The following is a 16,954-nucleotide window of genomic DNA, read 5'->3' as shown; positions in this document are numbered from 1 at the left end:
CGATAAGTCGACTTATCCACAGTTGAATATTATTACGGATATAGCGCTAAATACTAAGCTACGCAGAACATTCAGGTCTGTACTCCAACTTGTTGACCCGCTAGAGAATGGTGCGAAAGACAAAACACATGCTTCTCAATCACCTCGCCAAATCGTTTGATGATGAAGTTTCCGTGTTTCCTAAGTTTTCCAGAAATTTCTGACTTTGCTACTGACATTTAGTGTGGCTGTAGTGTCCTTGGGCTTGCTTAGGGCCAAAATTCGAAGATCTTCTTTCGCTCCCTATTTTGCCCTAAAATTAAAGCGCAGATACAGAAGAGTATATACGTATATGTGCCCAATTCTAGCACAATTTGAACATTTTTGTTAATTCGCTCGAATCCGTCCGGGGACGCCGCACTCACCCTCGGAAGTCGATCAACCTTATTCTTATCTAATCTAAGACTAGGAAAGCGGGACTGCAGGCAGGTGAAGTAAAAGAAAAATGCAGAAATACTGCTCAGTGGTACTCCTATCGCCATCTCTGTTCTTGCAGACGAAATGCTCACACCGCTCTATCGATTTCCCTACAAGGCCTTGAAAACTGAACTTAGTTGGTGTTTCTACCTATCATTGCTTTTATTGTATTCTTTGTCATATTTCAAATGTCGAGCAGAAACAGAAAACGAAACCGGTTAACTGCACGTGACGACGAGGGTCACGTAGACGCGCCGTTGCTCTGGCAGCAGTGACGAGCTGCGATCACCGGAGAACGCCAACAACGCGCTCCTGGCCCGCCATGATGGGCCACACTGGTGACGTCAGCAAGGTTTCGACGGTGACAAAGTTGAGCACGCGTATTTATGGTTTCACGCGTGAATTCTCAGCACAATCATATTCGTGAACGCGCGTACGATCTCAGTTGAGGACGGAAGGTAAAAACATCGCTTCCGCACGTTGAAGGACCCTCAGGACCATTAAAGGGTAGTCGAAATTAACAGCCAGTCCTTCCTGGCAGCACGCGCGGCATGTCGCCACACAAATATAAGCTCAGTCACCTTACGTGTAAATCTGGTATGCCTATAGAATCTAGCGGTCCATGTCTGGATTAGATTCCAAGTCTGAAGAACATTTACGAATTATCTCGTAATTGTGTTCTGGTGAAAACTTATTCGGGATTTTTTTTTTAGTTCCGTGTTAGCGCCGCAAAGCAACAGTGGCTATGAGCGACGTACGGACGTGGACAGGTGGAGAGAGGACAGCAGGAAGGAGCGGGGGACAGGGCGTTAGTATGCGTCCTGGGCCGACTTCCGGGGGAACTGTGCCGACATTCGTCTGGAAAGTATTCGGAAAACCTAGGGAAACCTCAGACAGCACTGCAGGTAGTAGGATTCGAACCCACCACCTTCCAGTCTTCAGCACGACCTTGGCAACCACCGACGAGCGGAGCGCCTTAAAGGAGCAGGTGACCCCCAATTTTTTATTTTTTTTATTTCGGTGCTGAGTGTTTTTTGACGAGTAAAATGAGTTCCTGCGAAAGAACGACGAGCGCAGGTGACCTACAGAGCGAGCGCGAGGGCCCTGATTCGCGCGCGCACCTTCGAAGAATTCTTCTCCTCGTGAAAAGAGCGCATCGCAGAACGAGAGGACCTCGTTACGTATGGTACTCCTCTCACGTGACCAGTGACGTACAGCGGCACGGCTCAAGCATGTGTAAGCGGCGCGTGAGCTGCGAGGAAAAAAACAAAGAAACAAGGCACGGAGCCTCCAATACGTCACGCGAGAATCGTGTCGGCCGTATGCGGCTGCTTTCTGCGACTGGTTTTTGTAAATTTGGTCGCGCAGCTATAACGCACCGTAAAGCGAAAATATTTTTCATGCTGACTCCTGGTGGACAGCTTGACAGATGAGGCAGGATTTCGGGCGACGTTAAATGCCACCTCATTGCTCCTTTAACCCGCTCGGACATGCCGCTGGTCTTCGAGAATTCTCTTTATAGTTCATACCAAACACTTTCCGATTGTAGCAAACTGTTTTGCTACAAAAAATTGCTTGGTGGGAAGTATTCTTCCCACTGTCTGCGAAAGGGTTCACAGCCAAGAAGGAACAGGGTTCTAGGTTAATGAGTCTCTTTCATTATACAGGGTGCTTTTTTTTAGCCTTTACAGAATTTTTATAAAAAGGTATGGGAGCAGCGTAGATGTCGTTCTCGCGGTTGAGTTCTACGGCCAGGCGGACATCCTCTCGAAGAAAGTGCGCAACTGCATTATGAATAATTACCTAAAATTCATTAATTAACTTTTTAATAGGGAATTTCGGGCAAAAGCGAGAAAGCAGATTGAGAGACTATCCTAGTTGCGAGCCATTTCACGTTTAAAAAAATCTTGAAACGCGCACGTGCGTTAAACTATTCATCTCCGAATTTTGATATGCAAATGAGCCGAAACCAAAACCGCGGCGCCCGGGAGCGCAGGGGGTACAGCGCTCATTTCACGTCAGAGGGCCACGTGATTTCGAGCGATGGAGATGATTGGGGTAGGTGCCGCTCAGCTGGCCAGATAAACCGCTTTCCGGCAGAGATAAACCTCCGTCGGCGAGGGTGATGCGCGCTTCAGGAGAGTTTTTTTTTTCCGGTTTCGGCTCATTTGCATACCGAAATTCAGCGATGGATAATCACGCGCTCTTTTCTTGATTTTTAAAAGATAGGATGGATTTTAACGCGGACTGTCTCCCGTTCTGTTATCTCGCTTTTGCCCGAACTTCTCTAATTAAAGTAGTAATTCATGAATTTCAGGTAATTAGTCATCTTGGTCAACATCACGGTACCATTATTATTGGCACTAGAACTCAACTGCAAAAACGACATCTATGCTGCTCTCATAGCTTCTTTTCATAAAAATTTGTAAAGGCTAACAAGCTCCCAGTATAGATAGGTAGAAATCCAACGAACCGGTAGGGAAGTATAGTAGTAGGGAATTGCCTCAGGACGACAGCCGCCGATATTTCGAACAGAGACTGTTCTTCTTCTGGGCGCCCAGAAGAAGAACAGTCTCTGTTCGATATATCGGCGGCTCTCGCCCTGAGGCAATTCCCTTCATACCCTGTATAGATACGTGACTTTGTTAAGACTGTCATTTGTTATCCCGTTTCACAGATCCGGATTGAACAGGGTGCTATTCAAACGTGAAATCTTGGATGGTTAATGCCGACCCTGCCAGATACATCTCTAGCGTATGAGAGCGGCAGCACCCACAGGAAGTAGTCTTCGATGGACAGAAAGAGCACCATGTCCACGTGATCACAATCCACAATGACTGCCATCATAAGCAGATTTATTTATGAGTGTGTAGATTAAGTACAAATCTTAATAATCTCCATTCCCAGTCCAGTTTGACAGCCGCATGTCATCTCACCACGTATCACACAAATATGGAGGCCACGCATTGCAGTTTATGTACACAGTTAGCGTAGCAAACTGAAGCAACGTGAAACACCTTGGCTTCCAAAAAACACATCGGCGCTAGCACGCCCGCACACACTCACGCACGCGCGCACACACAGAAGAAGCTGTCGGCTTTCTAGCAGAAAATACTGCCCCGGTAATACCAAACGTCTTCAATATAAGCACAATTCAGACAGCGAAGAGCTATACATAAAAAGGAGCAATTATTATATTACACAAATAAAGCATTTTGGCACCTGTGGTCGCTGGAGACATCCCTGCATAAAAATACATATAACAAAAATATAGACACAGGAATACAATACGACAATCTGAAAAAGACCTTAATCTGGACGAGATTGCGAAGAGCCTCAAGAGAGGCATACAGTGTTCAGCATTCCACAGAAAATGCGTGAAATAGAATTGTAAAAAAGAAGAAAAAAAATCTCCTCTACCAAGCAGCGTACCAAGAACTGATCCGAGGACATGAGTATTTTACTGTGACGGTGTTCTACAGCGGCAAAAATAATATGTGCCAAAGCCACACTATCATATTCGGCAAGGTGTCGGCCACGGTGTGAAGTTTATTCAATAACGATATCGTAAGGCACTTCAGTTTTTTTTTTGTTTTTTTTCTTAAAGTTCAGCCTCTTTTTGTTCCTCGCAGGCAAAGCTCGGCCGCTGACACGCAGAGTGGCGCTGCTGCCGATGTTGACAGCATTGGAAAAAAAAATTTAAAAAATGTCGACGACGATCAGTGTTCAATACTTCACGACTCACAGAACATATATTCGGCGCTGGTGCGCCAATGACCCTTTCCGCCACTACCAACGTAACAATCTGACAATATGACGGACACTGGGTTACGCTCGGGTTCAAAATGTCATCACACCCAACCACACAAGGTGACGTATTTACACTGGGGCACACTTGTTCGGTAGCACCTATTCTTAGAGATTATGCTCCGGTAATAATCCTTGTGGTTGGAACATTAGTATGGCCACGGTACGAAAAAGGTTGAGACGGGATTGCACTATACTGAAACATAAGAGGGTACTTCACTGTCGAGTATTTCAAAAAGGTTGTGCCTACAGTAGGTACGTGTGGGGTGGGCATCGATCCGGACATACAGCCACTTTAGAAAGCAAAAATAATTATGATAAACGACTAGTAGCATAACGTCTGACGTAGTAGCGACAACCATCAGTCGCATATAGCCTTGTCTCATCGACAAAGCCAGGTTTCCTTCTGCGGAGTTTTGACAGTAATGCCGTTCCGGCACAAAATATACTGGGCTCTGCATTCGGAGCATTCGCTTCAGGAACACGGATATAAACTATACCGACGACTGGAATGTGAAAGTCTATCGAGGTCTCCTCGTTTTCCCTCGTCGCTTCCTGGTCGTTTCTTTCCTAAAGACAACATTTGTTGGGTCGTCCGCCAACTGCGGGTATCTTTCAATGTCGTGTATGTCTGTGCCAAAGTACCTTGACACAAGACCACGTTCCATGAGATCGTCACCTTCTACTTTTGTCCAATCGTGCGAGCCTTTGTGGCCCATCCTAAAAAGGTCCTGCTCTTGCGCCCATGCTTCAGCCACAGCTCTGTTTCTGAAGTGCTTGATCAGCCGCTGCCTTTCATTTTGCAAGGTTGTTCCGTAACGGATGTTCAGGGTGACGCTCGTACTGTGCATGCGAATGTCGACCAGGCTCTTCGACACGCCTGAACCACCTGTAGCGGTGGTGTCTACGGTGTGCTTGGTGATGTTGAACATGGTTCCAAGGCGGCCAAGCTGCACCCAGTCTTCTTCTGATTTTGTCTGGCTAGGCTGAACGAAGAAGAAAGAGTCTTGGCCGTGCAGCGAGAAGCGGAGGTCCACCATCAGAGTCTCGTTGAACACTGCAGTCATGACGTCTCGTAGGATGGGGCTGGACTCGCCGACGACGTGTACAACAGCCCGGAGGCCATCGCGTGAAAGCAGGATGCCGTCGCCTAGTACAGACGGAAGGTTGGAGATCCGAGAGTTGATGCTCCTCTGGAAGTCCCCGTCGAGCTTGACGGCAGTCTTGGGGACGGTAGAAAAGCGGTAGAAAGCAGTTTCTGCTACTTCGGCAGCGCAGCTCAGGCCGGAGATGACTGGAACGCTCTTGACCGTTGGCACGCTTACCCCGAAGGTGTGCAAATGGGTTCTGGTAGGGGGAGCGACCAGGAGACGGTCCATATTGTAGCCCAACGCTGTGAGCCAGTCAGGAATAGCTGGAAGCAAAAACGTGCAAATTTAAATATAGCTCCTTTGAAATAGTACTAGGAGTTCCTGAAGATTATGTGTGTGAGGAATGTGTCAGGGAATTATGTCAATGACCACAGTTAATATTTGCCAGAAGCAGTTACAGGATGATATTCTGCTCAACCGCAAACGCCGAAACGCGCCAAATAATGCATCGGCAACAGCAGCACAGTTGTAGCTACACCAGTGCATGAAGCTTGAGATGTTCTTATGTTAAGTAATATTGACTCCCAAAAGGTTCCTGGTATTCGGTAATCCACACTTTAGCCAGATCTATACAACTCGAAAGATGTCAAACTAATGTTTGTATCCTCACCATTCAAATGTCCTGCATCGTGTCTCTCAGGATTGATGGGGTCATTCCCGTGAAACCTGTAGAGGTGGATATCATACGGCTTTTGGAGTAGCGTTGGCACTTTTTCCCAATTCGGGGTCAGCCATTGCACCCCGAGGGCGTCGTAAACTCTGCCACCAAAATGAATTAGCTGGGTGACTGGATCTCGAATTCCACCCTGGTAATCAACAGGAAGGAAGAATTCAGGGTTGGAGTCGTAGGCCAATTTGCCAAAGGGATTCCTCTGAATCTCTTTTACTATTCCACCTTCAGAACTGAACACCGCAAGTGGGGATCCCAAATGGTCGCTGGCGACGTAAAACTTGCTGTTGCCCTGTTGCATGTAGATAAGATGACCCAGAGTGTCATAGATGAGGACGAAGGTGAGAGAGTCTTTTGGATAATGCATGTGGGTGATCAGTTTGGGATGTTTCGGATCCGCATACATGAACTGTGTGATGTTGCCCTTGTGGTCCTTACGTGCGATCAAGCGGTCTTCCGCGTCGTAGAAGTAATGGACTTCATACTGGTCTTTTCCAAAAGCTTGTACAAGTTGTCCCATGGCGTTGAACTTGAACTTCTCGCCCCCTCTTTGTATGATGAAGCCGCGGGCGTCGACAAGGTACAACTCGACGTCGCCATATCCGATTAAGCGATCACCGTCGTCGTGCCTAAGTGATATTTGCCGAGGTCCTTCCCATATACTCTTCATGTTACCATTGATGTCGTATATAAATCTCCAAGACTGTGCTCCAGACACTTCCTCTAAAAAGCCATCGGACGTGTAGGTGTAGTTGTTGCTGAACATGACGTAGTCCTTGCCCAGCTTAGTGTGCGTTTGTTTAACTCGGCTCCTGTTGTCGTATTTCAGGCTTAGAGAGAACATCTCTTTATTATAAAGTGTAATGCCCAGAACTATCAAACGTCCGTAAGAATCCGTCCCTATGGTCTTTGAGTATTGCCTAGCCTCATCTTGTATGAAAATGCTGTTCATTTTGGGACGGTGGACCAGGAACTGTTGGACTTGTTCCAGTATGCCCGACTCGGTATTGTAGCGGTATTTGGTTGTAATTGAAGACTTCCCGTTGATTTCAAGTTCGACTGAAGAAAGTCTTCCTTCGTAGTGATACCGGAACTTAGCACCATCCAGTCCACTTCTGCTGTTGTACCTGTGGCGCTCTTCTTTTACAAGACTCCCATGATGTCTGTAGTCCATTCGAGTGTCGAGCCCAGGTACGTTCTTTGTAACACTCTTTACTAAGGCGGTGCTATTGTGATAGTAGTAATCTGTTCTTTCAGGTCCACACAGGATACTTCCCAGTCTGCCTTCTTCTGTGTATACGTATACAACACGGCCTTTATTCTTCGGGTACAGCTTGGCAAGGATCTGACCGCGATCGTTGAAGTGCATAACGTAGGGGTGGCCCACACCCGGTGCAAGGTAAAGGATCTTGTAGAATCCTATGGACGTCTGGGTGGCTATTTCGTGCTTGTGTCCATTCGGCGTGATAACAGCTTGGAGACTTCCTGAGACATCGTATTGAAGAATGTATCTGCTTCCGCTTGGAAGGATGATTTCTGTCGGCTGAAATTTGAAAGCACATGAACATCTTAGATCATACGAAAAGAGTGCAAGCGAGCTGTCGTACATTGGATGCAATAGAATTTCCTTGAGACAAAGAATATGCACAAACGTCACAGCTTTAAGAAATGGTCATCAAAACATTAGATTTTAGGAATCGCGTATGTATAGGAACATATGCACCTCAGCAGTGCCATCAGCTATCATAGAGCCCTAGAATAAGAAGTGAACTGCTAAGCATTATAAGCAACGACGAATTACATTTCACCAAAGCAAAAGCAAAGCAAAACCACTTCACGTTGACTGAAACTGCTTAATTTAACACACTATAGCCGTGTTCAACATAAGAACGGCATCAAAGGAAGTTTGTCCACCCTAATGGAGATACTCCGCTGAATAAATTGTACTGCAGCGCCACCAGGTGACCAATTTTAGGGATGCTAAAGTTTCGGTGTCGGTGCACTACTTGTCGCGAGGTAGAATGATGCGGCTGGCTATTGCACCCATTAGGAAAAAGCGCATTTCGGGTTTAGACATGCCGTTCTTAGTTTTAACACGACTATTCCGACTGCATTTAGGTTGTAGCCCCTCGCTATTGCAGCGATCGAATACAGATGCGTCGACTAGCTTAACTTGACACGTTCCAGTTGACAAGTCCAGTCAACAAACTTGGTTAATTTATAGAGAGATCATAGTATGCTAGATAGCATTTGGATGTCTTACCACGCTGATAGAGCTTTCATCGTACTTATACATAATCCCTCTGCCATCCGAGTAGCGAACGTCCGCGAGTCTCCCACTCATGTCGAACGAGTAGGTCTCCATAAGGTGTCCACGTTGCCATTTTACGAGGCGTCCATAGCGGTCGTATACCAGCTCGACCGGTGTCACGTTTTGAGTTGGTTGCCAGCTAAGTGGATGGCCAAGGTTGTCATAGTGGACGGTCAGAAGAGGGATCTGGTTTTTGTCGAACAGCGTCTCGTTGTAATGTTCCCGATCGAACTCGATGGCGAGCGTGACGTCACCGTTGACCTGCAATTAGATAGCAGAAAGTTACCTCTCTGAGGATCGAAGCTCTTGAACAGTTATATAGTTGAGGTGCTGCACTGCGAGCACAGACAAAGTACTCAGGTAACGAAGTTGAGTCGTGTACTTTGTTGACTGTTGTTTTGTACATCAGTGACGTGAACAGATTTATGAACCGCGGTTGGCGGTCGATACGCAGGAGACATTATTATTCACGAACACGTCAAATACATGTCATCTAATATCGAACCGACAATGAAGGGCTTGCTTTCTTGAGTGCTTTTCGCGACTGTAGATAGCAATGCTACCACTCCCTTCCGGTGCTGTGTTGCTTTAGATGTAATGCTTCATAGTCACTATTACACGCATTCAGTCATCCCGTTCAGTATACTACTACTTTCAGTATGGTACCCTTGTGTGACACATGTGGCGGTTATGTTTTGGGAGCTGTAAAATGTGTTCTTTATATGTTGCACGCCACGTGAGAATGTTCGTACCTCAACAAACTACACTACAATCAAGACAGACTGAGAAGATGTTTCAAACAATTTCATACCTTCATCTTCCTTCCTACATGCGTAATTTGCTTCTGCCTGCCTTTGCCTTCCCGGCGAAGGTAATAACGCCATTCGAACCTCTGAGTAACGTCATCATTGAGGCTAGTGCGAAGCTTAGCAGGAACCGGAAAGATCTCTCCCAGAACAGGACTTAGGTCACTGAGGACGGGACTTGCGACGGTATCCATTTCTCGAGTACTCGCATCTTGGGATGCGACAAAGATGCTCCCGTCCGGACTCTGAATTATACGTTCCTCCGCAAGACCTGTACGAGGAAAGGAAAAAAGCGTACTGTGTTAGAAATAGCAGACACAGGCTGAAGGTAAACGCGCCATATGCATTATATTCTGTTTTTCGTGTTCGTAGGTACTTCCAAAACCCTCGTCTGTTCCTCCCACTCTTCGAATATTTGGCATAACTTCATAAGACATGATTTCTGTTCTGAATTTTCGCCTTCGTTTTAGTACTTTCAGTAGCTGATCCGCTAATTCCAGAGACGTTAGATGTACGCTATGAACAGCATCCTAAAATATCACAGATATTCATACAGAGTAATGTCAACCTCTGTACAGCTACAGCGTACTTTGCAAGAAGGTGTTTACAGCAATGCGTCGCCAAGACTTTTGCGTACCTATACGGGTTGTGACGTCAGATCCTTTTATCAGGAGCGATACGGGGTCCTTGTTGTTCCTCGTAACTGTCACTGCAGCTCCCTTGATGCTCAAGTTGTACGAAAGCCGAATGGCCTCGCCGCTTGGGGTGATGGCTTCCGTGAGGCGTCCATATCCATCGTAAGCATAAACTACTGACCGCCCAGAGCTGTCGATCTTACTTCGAACCAGTCCTGTGCTGCCATGGTAATCAAATACAGTCTTGAAATTATCGGGGGTTACAAAACTCTGTAGCATTCTCATACGCGACATTTCAAGCTGGCACTTTCCTCCTTGAGTGTTCTCAATGGTCTTAACATGATTGCTGTAGTCACGTAAGATGTAGATCTTGTTGCCTTCGGCATCCGTAACTGTATTCAATTTACCAAAGCTAGTGTTCACGTTGTAGGAGAAGGTGTAGACAACCTTCCCCGTGAGGATGTTACGAGTCAACGTGTGTTGACCGTGCCTGTTGAAGACATGCATTTCCTGAGTTTCAGGGGAATATATCTCGTAGAGAAATTGTTCGTTCGGTCTTGGAAGTGATGCCGTCACAGAACGAACACGGAAGTTTCCTTGATCACAGATGTGAAGCTGTCCATCTGGTGTGACGACGATGGATGATATGGTGCTGAGCTTGGATGTAGACGCCAAGAAGTGGTCCTCATCGAAGCATCGGCAGTTTTGCTCGAGGCACGAACACTTGAGCTCAGCTCCAGCAAAGCGGGCGATTCTACCGTCGCTCCCTAGGATTCTTACTCTGTTGACGAGTTGAGAGTCCGATTCGGCAATGTACAAGTCACCGTTAGGTGCGAAAGCGAGGCTCTGAGGGGCCTCAAGAAACACATCAGTGGCTAGGTCACTTCGTTCACGCCCGGCTGCTAGTGGACAGTGCAGAGGACGGCCAGCGATGATTTTTATTCGCTTGTCTGGCGTCAGCCGGAGAACCATGTGGTCATCGAGGATGTGCAGTGAATTGTCCAATGGGTTGATAGCCAGTTCTGTTGGCCAACGTAGGTTTACCTAAACGAAAGTGAAAGGGACGAATGACAATGGGTTCACAAACTCAGGAATCAAGACATCTTTATTTTATACACAGTCATGGCGTTAATTAGGTTCGAAATAAGCTGCGGTGATTGGGTGCACCGCGACATCACACACAGCGAAGGGCTTCTAGAAGTCTATGTGGAAGAGGTCTAGGTACTGTACCCAGGATCAACAATAGGGACTCTTACTCATTGTTCCCCATCATTACGCTAGGCCTTATGCTCTTATTCTACGTGTGTATTCTACAGCAGGATTTCCGAGAAAACAACCTTTTTTCAGGTACGGTCAACGATTTTTTGTGTGCTTCTTTGGTGACCGAAGCCTTTGTCTCATATTGATGACATGAAGCAGAGCAAGAGACTTACCTGAGTCAACGAGAATGTTCCTGCGCATGGAATGGGCTTCCAGTGGCTCTTGTGGTAGTGGTCTCCGATAAGGGTGTGTATTATTCCATTTTTATCCACCATGCGAATGTTAGTTCCATCAGCAATGTACAGTTCGCCATTCATGGACACAGCAATTCCTGAAAAAGTTAGTTGTGACCCTAGTTAGTTTCGCTCCCATGCAGTAAATTGAATGGTCGCACCTTTCGGGTAAGCTAGTTTGGCTTCCCGTGCCGGTCGTCCGTCTCCACAAAGTAGCTTATCTCCGGGGAGACACTTTGCTCCATTGCCAACCATTATCATAATGTTGTTCTTCACGTCTGCGATGTTGGTGTAGCTAACGACTTGCAGAATCTGATAGCGTTCGGGGTCGGATATGTACAGATGTCCATCAGCAGGCCCAACTGTCAGGTGATACCGGTATGCTACTTGCGCAGCGCTGTAGAAGGACGAAATATTTTTAAACGTACCGTTTCGCATATCTCAAGCACACAACGGTGACCATAGGTCCAGGAAACCTGTCGAAGGCCTTGGCGTAGGGAACACCGAACGAAATACATTGAAGGAACAGACAAAGCAGAGGCTACTCGATGTGCGTGTCTTCCCTGCGTTCTGTCTTCCCTGCGTGTGTTCCCTGCGCCACATACTGCAAAAGCCATGCACCAACTAGCCCAATAGTCCGCGCTCCAACGTCCAGGAAGAGTTTTGCGCGAGAAATATTTTTACTGGGATTTATAGTACCTCAGCTCCACTACCGTGCTGACTCTTCCGTTTGGAGTGATACGTCGAATTAAATTGAAATCTCCGACGTATATGGATCCGTCGGGACCAGAAGCAAGCGTCACAGGTGCAAGAAGGCGTTGTTCCTTTGCAATCCCGTTGCAGTGGGGGCAGTGAAGAGGTCTCTGCTGCCCATCGCCCATTGTAGTCAGCAGAACTCTTGGCTTGTTCTTTAGGTAGACGTTAGTACCATCACCTTTCTGAAGTATGCCTGTAAAAGTTATAGTCCACAGTTACAACGGCAGTACTTATATTTTGCAGTTCCTAGCGATAGGGATAGTTGCACGTCAACGGTACCTTCATGGAAGTTGTACCGGTGATGAATGTCAAGGTTCCAGCCTCCTATTTCCGAAATGCTCATATCATGACCGCTGACTTGCGTCGTCTGTACTTCCCATATAACGGTTGGGCAGCTACTGTATTCATAACCCACGTAGACTGTAACAAGACAGAGGCCGCAGCATGAAGAATGTGCATACCGTCAAGTAACTAAAAACAGCGTCTACAATTCTGCCCGTACGAACATGCTAACTTGGTGGAACTTACTCGTTGCAAGTGCAACACCGTAGACCTTCTGCCGATACACATTGCGACGGTTCCAGGCATATGTGAACTTGATGCCTGGATCAGCCTCGAACTTCTTCTCGAACAAGATACCTTCTATGGAAATTTTCAGATGAATCAATCTTAGCGTCTGAGGAATAGCATCAGGTGTCAGCTGTAACTGGATGGTAGACAGGTAGCCACCAGCACGGCTGCTGTGATAGACAAGGTGAAGGTCCGTCCCAGGAATAGAGAGGCTTTCCTGAACGACCTGATAAAGTACAATATCTGCGTGTGAGTCTCATATTAAAACCACGCTGGGTTTTGTTTACGGGGTGGGCTTGCATATGGCATTACATATACAAGGAACAGGGAGAGTTGTAAGCAGGCAGTGGCGTATCTAGAGCTACCTGCGCCCATGGCAACATGGGTAACATGATGTCCTTGGGGATCCGTTTTCGTGTGGTCCGCACTAGGTTTCACACTACAACCTCCCTAATGGCGGTTGCTTTAGATCATTTATGAATGTGCCAGGTTGAGTGCCCGACCTGGCACATTCACACTCGACCACATAATGGCGCCCCTGTTCACCTGGCGCCCATGGCACCTGTCCACACCTGCCACACCCTAGATACGCCACTGTAAGCAGGCGCCAGAAAGTCTCGCAGCAGTAATAGGTAGCTAACAGGCATGGAAGGTGTGGAAGAGAAGATGACTTACAACCAGAGTAAAGACCGTGTAATAAATTTCTTTACAGTTCATAGAACGTATCATCTCTGAGTACTGGGTCTTCTACACATTCTATCCGTGTGGGACAATGTGCAACATCTTGAGCTACTCACCTGTGACTCCGCCAAGATGGCACTTCGTTCAGGGCAACCGCCCTGAAAGCCATGCTTCCATGTGGCCAGGACAACGGGCTTCATGCTATCAAAGTCGTGGTCCAGACACCCTGGAGCTCTACGGTCGGGTAGCTTCGTATGATCCAGGCTCATAATGACTTTACTCAAAATAACTATTTCGTTCCAAGGTACCATCACGGTACGCTCGTGCAGTTGGAAGGGCTCACGCCGGAACTGCAACGTGACAGCTCCGCCGCCATTTACCATTAGGTCGAACCTAAAGAATGCCAAAATTCAGTACTGTGTGAGCTGCCTTGACTGATACGGGGCACCGGTGTGAGTGTGTGTATCTATTGCACCAGAACTCACCATCCTGAATCTCTGGTTAGAGTAAATCCCGAGGCTGGGTTGCTCGCAATCGCTACCCTGATTCCCATAAGCGGACTCCCAGAAGAACTCACAACTTGACCACGGAGGACAGAAGCCCGACTACAACGATTTCAATAAAAAGGTTATTACAATAGATATTCCAATGTGAAACAGCATCCTATACGCGCTATAGTGGTCAATGGACAGGACATCATCAAGACTATCCGCATCGGACGCACGACAGACATGCCGAATCAGAGAAGTGTTAGTAAAGCAAGCGACGTACCTGGCATTGAAATTCCATAGCATGCTGAAGATGGCGTGAAAAGATGTGAGGTTTGATTATTCGATGAGAAAAAGCAGTAGGCAGTTGCATGCAGAAAGCTTCAAGAAGGACAAGAGAAAATGCACGGAGTTACAAGTGAGGACCGGTTTCGTAGCACCTACTGCAAGCGGCCACTAACTGAGGTAAAGTTTCACGAAACCAGTGGATGGTGAGTGAAGACAAAGGTCTCACCTGTCGTTGAAGGCATCTTTGCTAGCATAGCTCTGCACTGAATCATCTTCAATCAGAAACTGCATTCTCTGGAAGAATGATGCAGTGACTGCAGGAGGCTGCTTGCGCAGCAGAATGTCCAGAGGATCAGCAGATGAAAAGCACAGAGGACTGTTGGCACAAGCCTTATGGGAACAGCATTCGCTGTCGGCGCAGTCTGTCAAGCCATCTGCAAGTACATGGATGTGTTCCATTGCCACCATTAGTACCCAGTATTAGGCTCCCGCATCCCAGTGACATCAAAGCCTCCAGTGTCAAGTTAGAATTGCCCTATATTGTAGGAGAAGAAGAACATAATTAAACCCGCAGTTGTTACCATGGTCATTGTCGATGCGGTCATCGCATGAACGCTCCATGGGAATATTGCACTCAGATCCATCCCAGCCGGTGTCACATCGGCACTGCCAGTCACCTTGAGCTATGACGCATTCGCCATGGTCACTGCAGCTTCGTGGACATCCCTCTGAAAGGAAAACGACGACGACAACTTTAGGTTTAAGATAAGGAATGGGGAGCTTCAACACCAGGGGCGATACTCTACCCAACCACAACCACAACCCGAAAAAGAAAGAAAGAAAAAAGAACCCTCTGTCGTACCTGTAATCTCCTTAGCATATATTACAATACAATAGACTGGATGTTATTCTACTCGGTCATAATTAGGGCCTGACTTCTTTGGGTTATATTTTCCAAAAAAATCGAGGGTAAATATTGGGTTATATTTTGCTTCAAGGATTCGAGTGTAATCGGGTTGCATTGAACCTGATTCAACCCCATTCTGGTTGAATCGGATTGGATCAGGTGTAAATCTCTTTGGTTTACTCGGCATGATACACGACACACCAGTAGACACAGAGTATAAATATTTAGTTCATGCATCTAAGAGGTTGTAGGGTCTCTGTTTTGACAGTTTGTATCAGCAGATTTATGCATTTACAACACAGTTTCCAAAGTTCTGTGTTAGTTGTGATGATTTTGGATCCAGTAGTTGTTGGATAAATACCGGGTTAAACCCCCTTTTTTTATTTGAATCGGGAGGTAAATATCGGGCATAATCGGGTATAACCTTAAAAAGTCAGACCCTAGTTATAATCTATCTATATACCTGTAATGTAGTTCTGCATAAAGGTAACCTCAACACATACCTAGTGTGCAATGTCTGCCGTTCCAGCCCTGGATACAGAGGCATGTACCATTCTTGCATTGACCATGCTCAGCGCATCGTAAATCACACAGCTTCTCGTTGCACTTGCTTCCAGTCCAACCTTCCAGACATATGCACTCACCTCCTTGACAGCGGCCGTGAGAACCACAGTCAAGATCGCATTTTTCTGCAGTACGAAGCACGCGTGAAATTCGAAACTGAGACCAAACTTGCGCATGACACGAAGTTAGTCAGACATCTACCTTGGGAGCAATCTGGACCAGTCCACTGACCATCGCAAACGCATCTTTGGAGGTCAAGATCAAACTGTCCATGGCCCGAGCAGTCGGGGAGGCATCGAAGTGCATCGCTGTCTGGTTCACTACAGTCACTGCTTTTCCAACCCTTCCGACATAGGCACATACCGCTTACACATACGCCGTGGCCAGAGCATTCTGTATCAAGACAGTCAACTGCAACAAAAAAACAAACGCCTGTTTTCGCGAAAACTGAAAACTCAGTGAATGTTTTGGACTTAGGAGGTAGTATCATATGGCAACATGAGCAAGTTTATAAACCACCATGTGAGTCAACGATCACTGCCAAGACGACGGTAGCACCTCCTTCAGCCCTACACGAAAACAACGAGGAAACAGAGCTGTTCTCGTTCCAGTCCATCTCGTCCTTGTTCGGAACATCTTAGACTCAAGGAGACTCTACCATTGTCGGAATTGCACCAGCTATAGCTCGAGTACAGTTACTATGCTCCACGTTTGACCATTACCATCTTCGCAATGTGAGCCCTTGTAGCCAGGAAAGCACCGGCAGAGTCCATCAAGACAGTCACCGTGCCCGGAGCAATCCGGCACTTCGCACTCGTCCTCGCGGAGCTGGCACTCTCGTCCCTTCCAGCCCGGTTGACAAGAGCACTCGCCATTTATGTACTGGCCCCGCCCACTACACAACACTGGACAAACTCCTGTTAAAAGAAAATTAAACATTAGAATTCTTATCGTACATTCAGATTGTACAGTATAGTCACACACTTACTGTATGTACAAGATTCACCCGCGTAGTCCGGGTCGCAGTCACACTTGCCCATGTTGCACGTCCCGTGACCATGGCAATCGTAAGGGCATGGGAGGCTTGACACATCTGGGGTAGAACGTATGTATTAAAGGAGCAAGGATGTGACGTTTAGAATGGCGCGAAATCCAGTTTCATTCATGAAGCAGTGTATCAGGAGCTCCCATGCACAATATTTTCGCTGTGCGGGGTATTGTCACTGCACAATCAAAATGACCAAAGCGCCCGGATAAAGTAGACACCGTCCGGGCCTCATCTCCTCGCCTGATGTCAGCAGACCTGTTGACATTAGGCCTGTGCGATGAGAAGCTGAAAGATCTCATTGGCCACCGAAAACTCGTCTGCTA

At 46.9% G+C, this 16,954-nt stretch overlaps 1 protein-coding gene across 5 annotated transcripts in view; it reads right to left on the bottom strand.

Annotated features, from left to right (window-relative positions):
- Positions 1-3,294: 3,294 nt before the first annotated feature.
- The window catches only part of LOC135394712 (teneurin-m-like), a 469,443-nt gene continuing 455,783 nt past the window's right edge, over positions 3,295-16,954 (bottom strand). For 4 of the 5 annotated variants that reach the window (XM_064625589.1, XM_064625590.1, XM_064625592.1 and 1 more), the window contains 19 exons: positions 16,572-16,676; positions 16,306-16,500; positions 15,785-15,994; positions 15,523-15,708; positions 14,694-14,840; positions 14,339-14,546; positions 14,108-14,131; positions 13,822-13,941; positions 13,453-13,729; positions 12,614-12,881; positions 12,365-12,505; positions 12,029-12,278; positions 11,491-11,726; positions 11,270-11,427; positions 9,839-10,880; positions 9,207-9,472; positions 8,348-8,656; positions 6,025-7,627; positions 3,295-5,677 (listed from right to left, as the gene is read on the bottom strand). In XM_064625589.1, coding sequence (XP_064481659.1) covers positions 4,785-5,677; positions 6,025-7,627; positions 8,348-8,656; positions 9,207-9,472; positions 9,839-10,880; positions 11,270-11,427; positions 11,491-11,726; positions 12,029-12,278; positions 12,365-12,505; positions 12,614-12,881; positions 13,453-13,729; positions 13,822-13,941; positions 14,108-14,131; positions 14,339-14,546; positions 14,694-14,840; positions 15,523-15,708; positions 15,785-15,994; positions 16,306-16,500; positions 16,572-16,676 — 6,638 coding nt within the window. In that variant the 3' untranslated portion in view covers positions 3,295-4,784. The remainder of the gene's footprint in view (positions 5,678-6,024; positions 7,628-8,347; positions 8,657-9,206; positions 9,473-9,838; positions 10,881-11,269; positions 11,428-11,490; positions 11,727-12,028; positions 12,279-12,364; positions 12,506-12,613; positions 12,882-13,452; positions 13,730-13,821; positions 13,942-14,107; positions 14,132-14,338; positions 14,547-14,693; positions 14,841-15,522; positions 15,709-15,784; positions 15,995-16,305; positions 16,501-16,571; positions 16,677-16,954) is intronic. The other variant, XM_064625591.1, reaches the window with a different exon arrangement.

The sequence above is a fragment of the Ornithodoros turicata genome, chromosome 5 (assembly GCF_037126465.1).
Source record: "Ornithodoros turicata isolate Travis chromosome 5, ASM3712646v1, whole genome shotgun sequence".
Lineage (NCBI taxonomy): Eukaryota > Metazoa > Arthropoda > Arachnida > Ixodida > Argasidae > Ornithodoros > Ornithodoros turicata.
The sequence above is the reverse complement of the archived record's forward strand: the minus strand, read 5'-3'. Positions and strand labels throughout refer to the sequence as shown.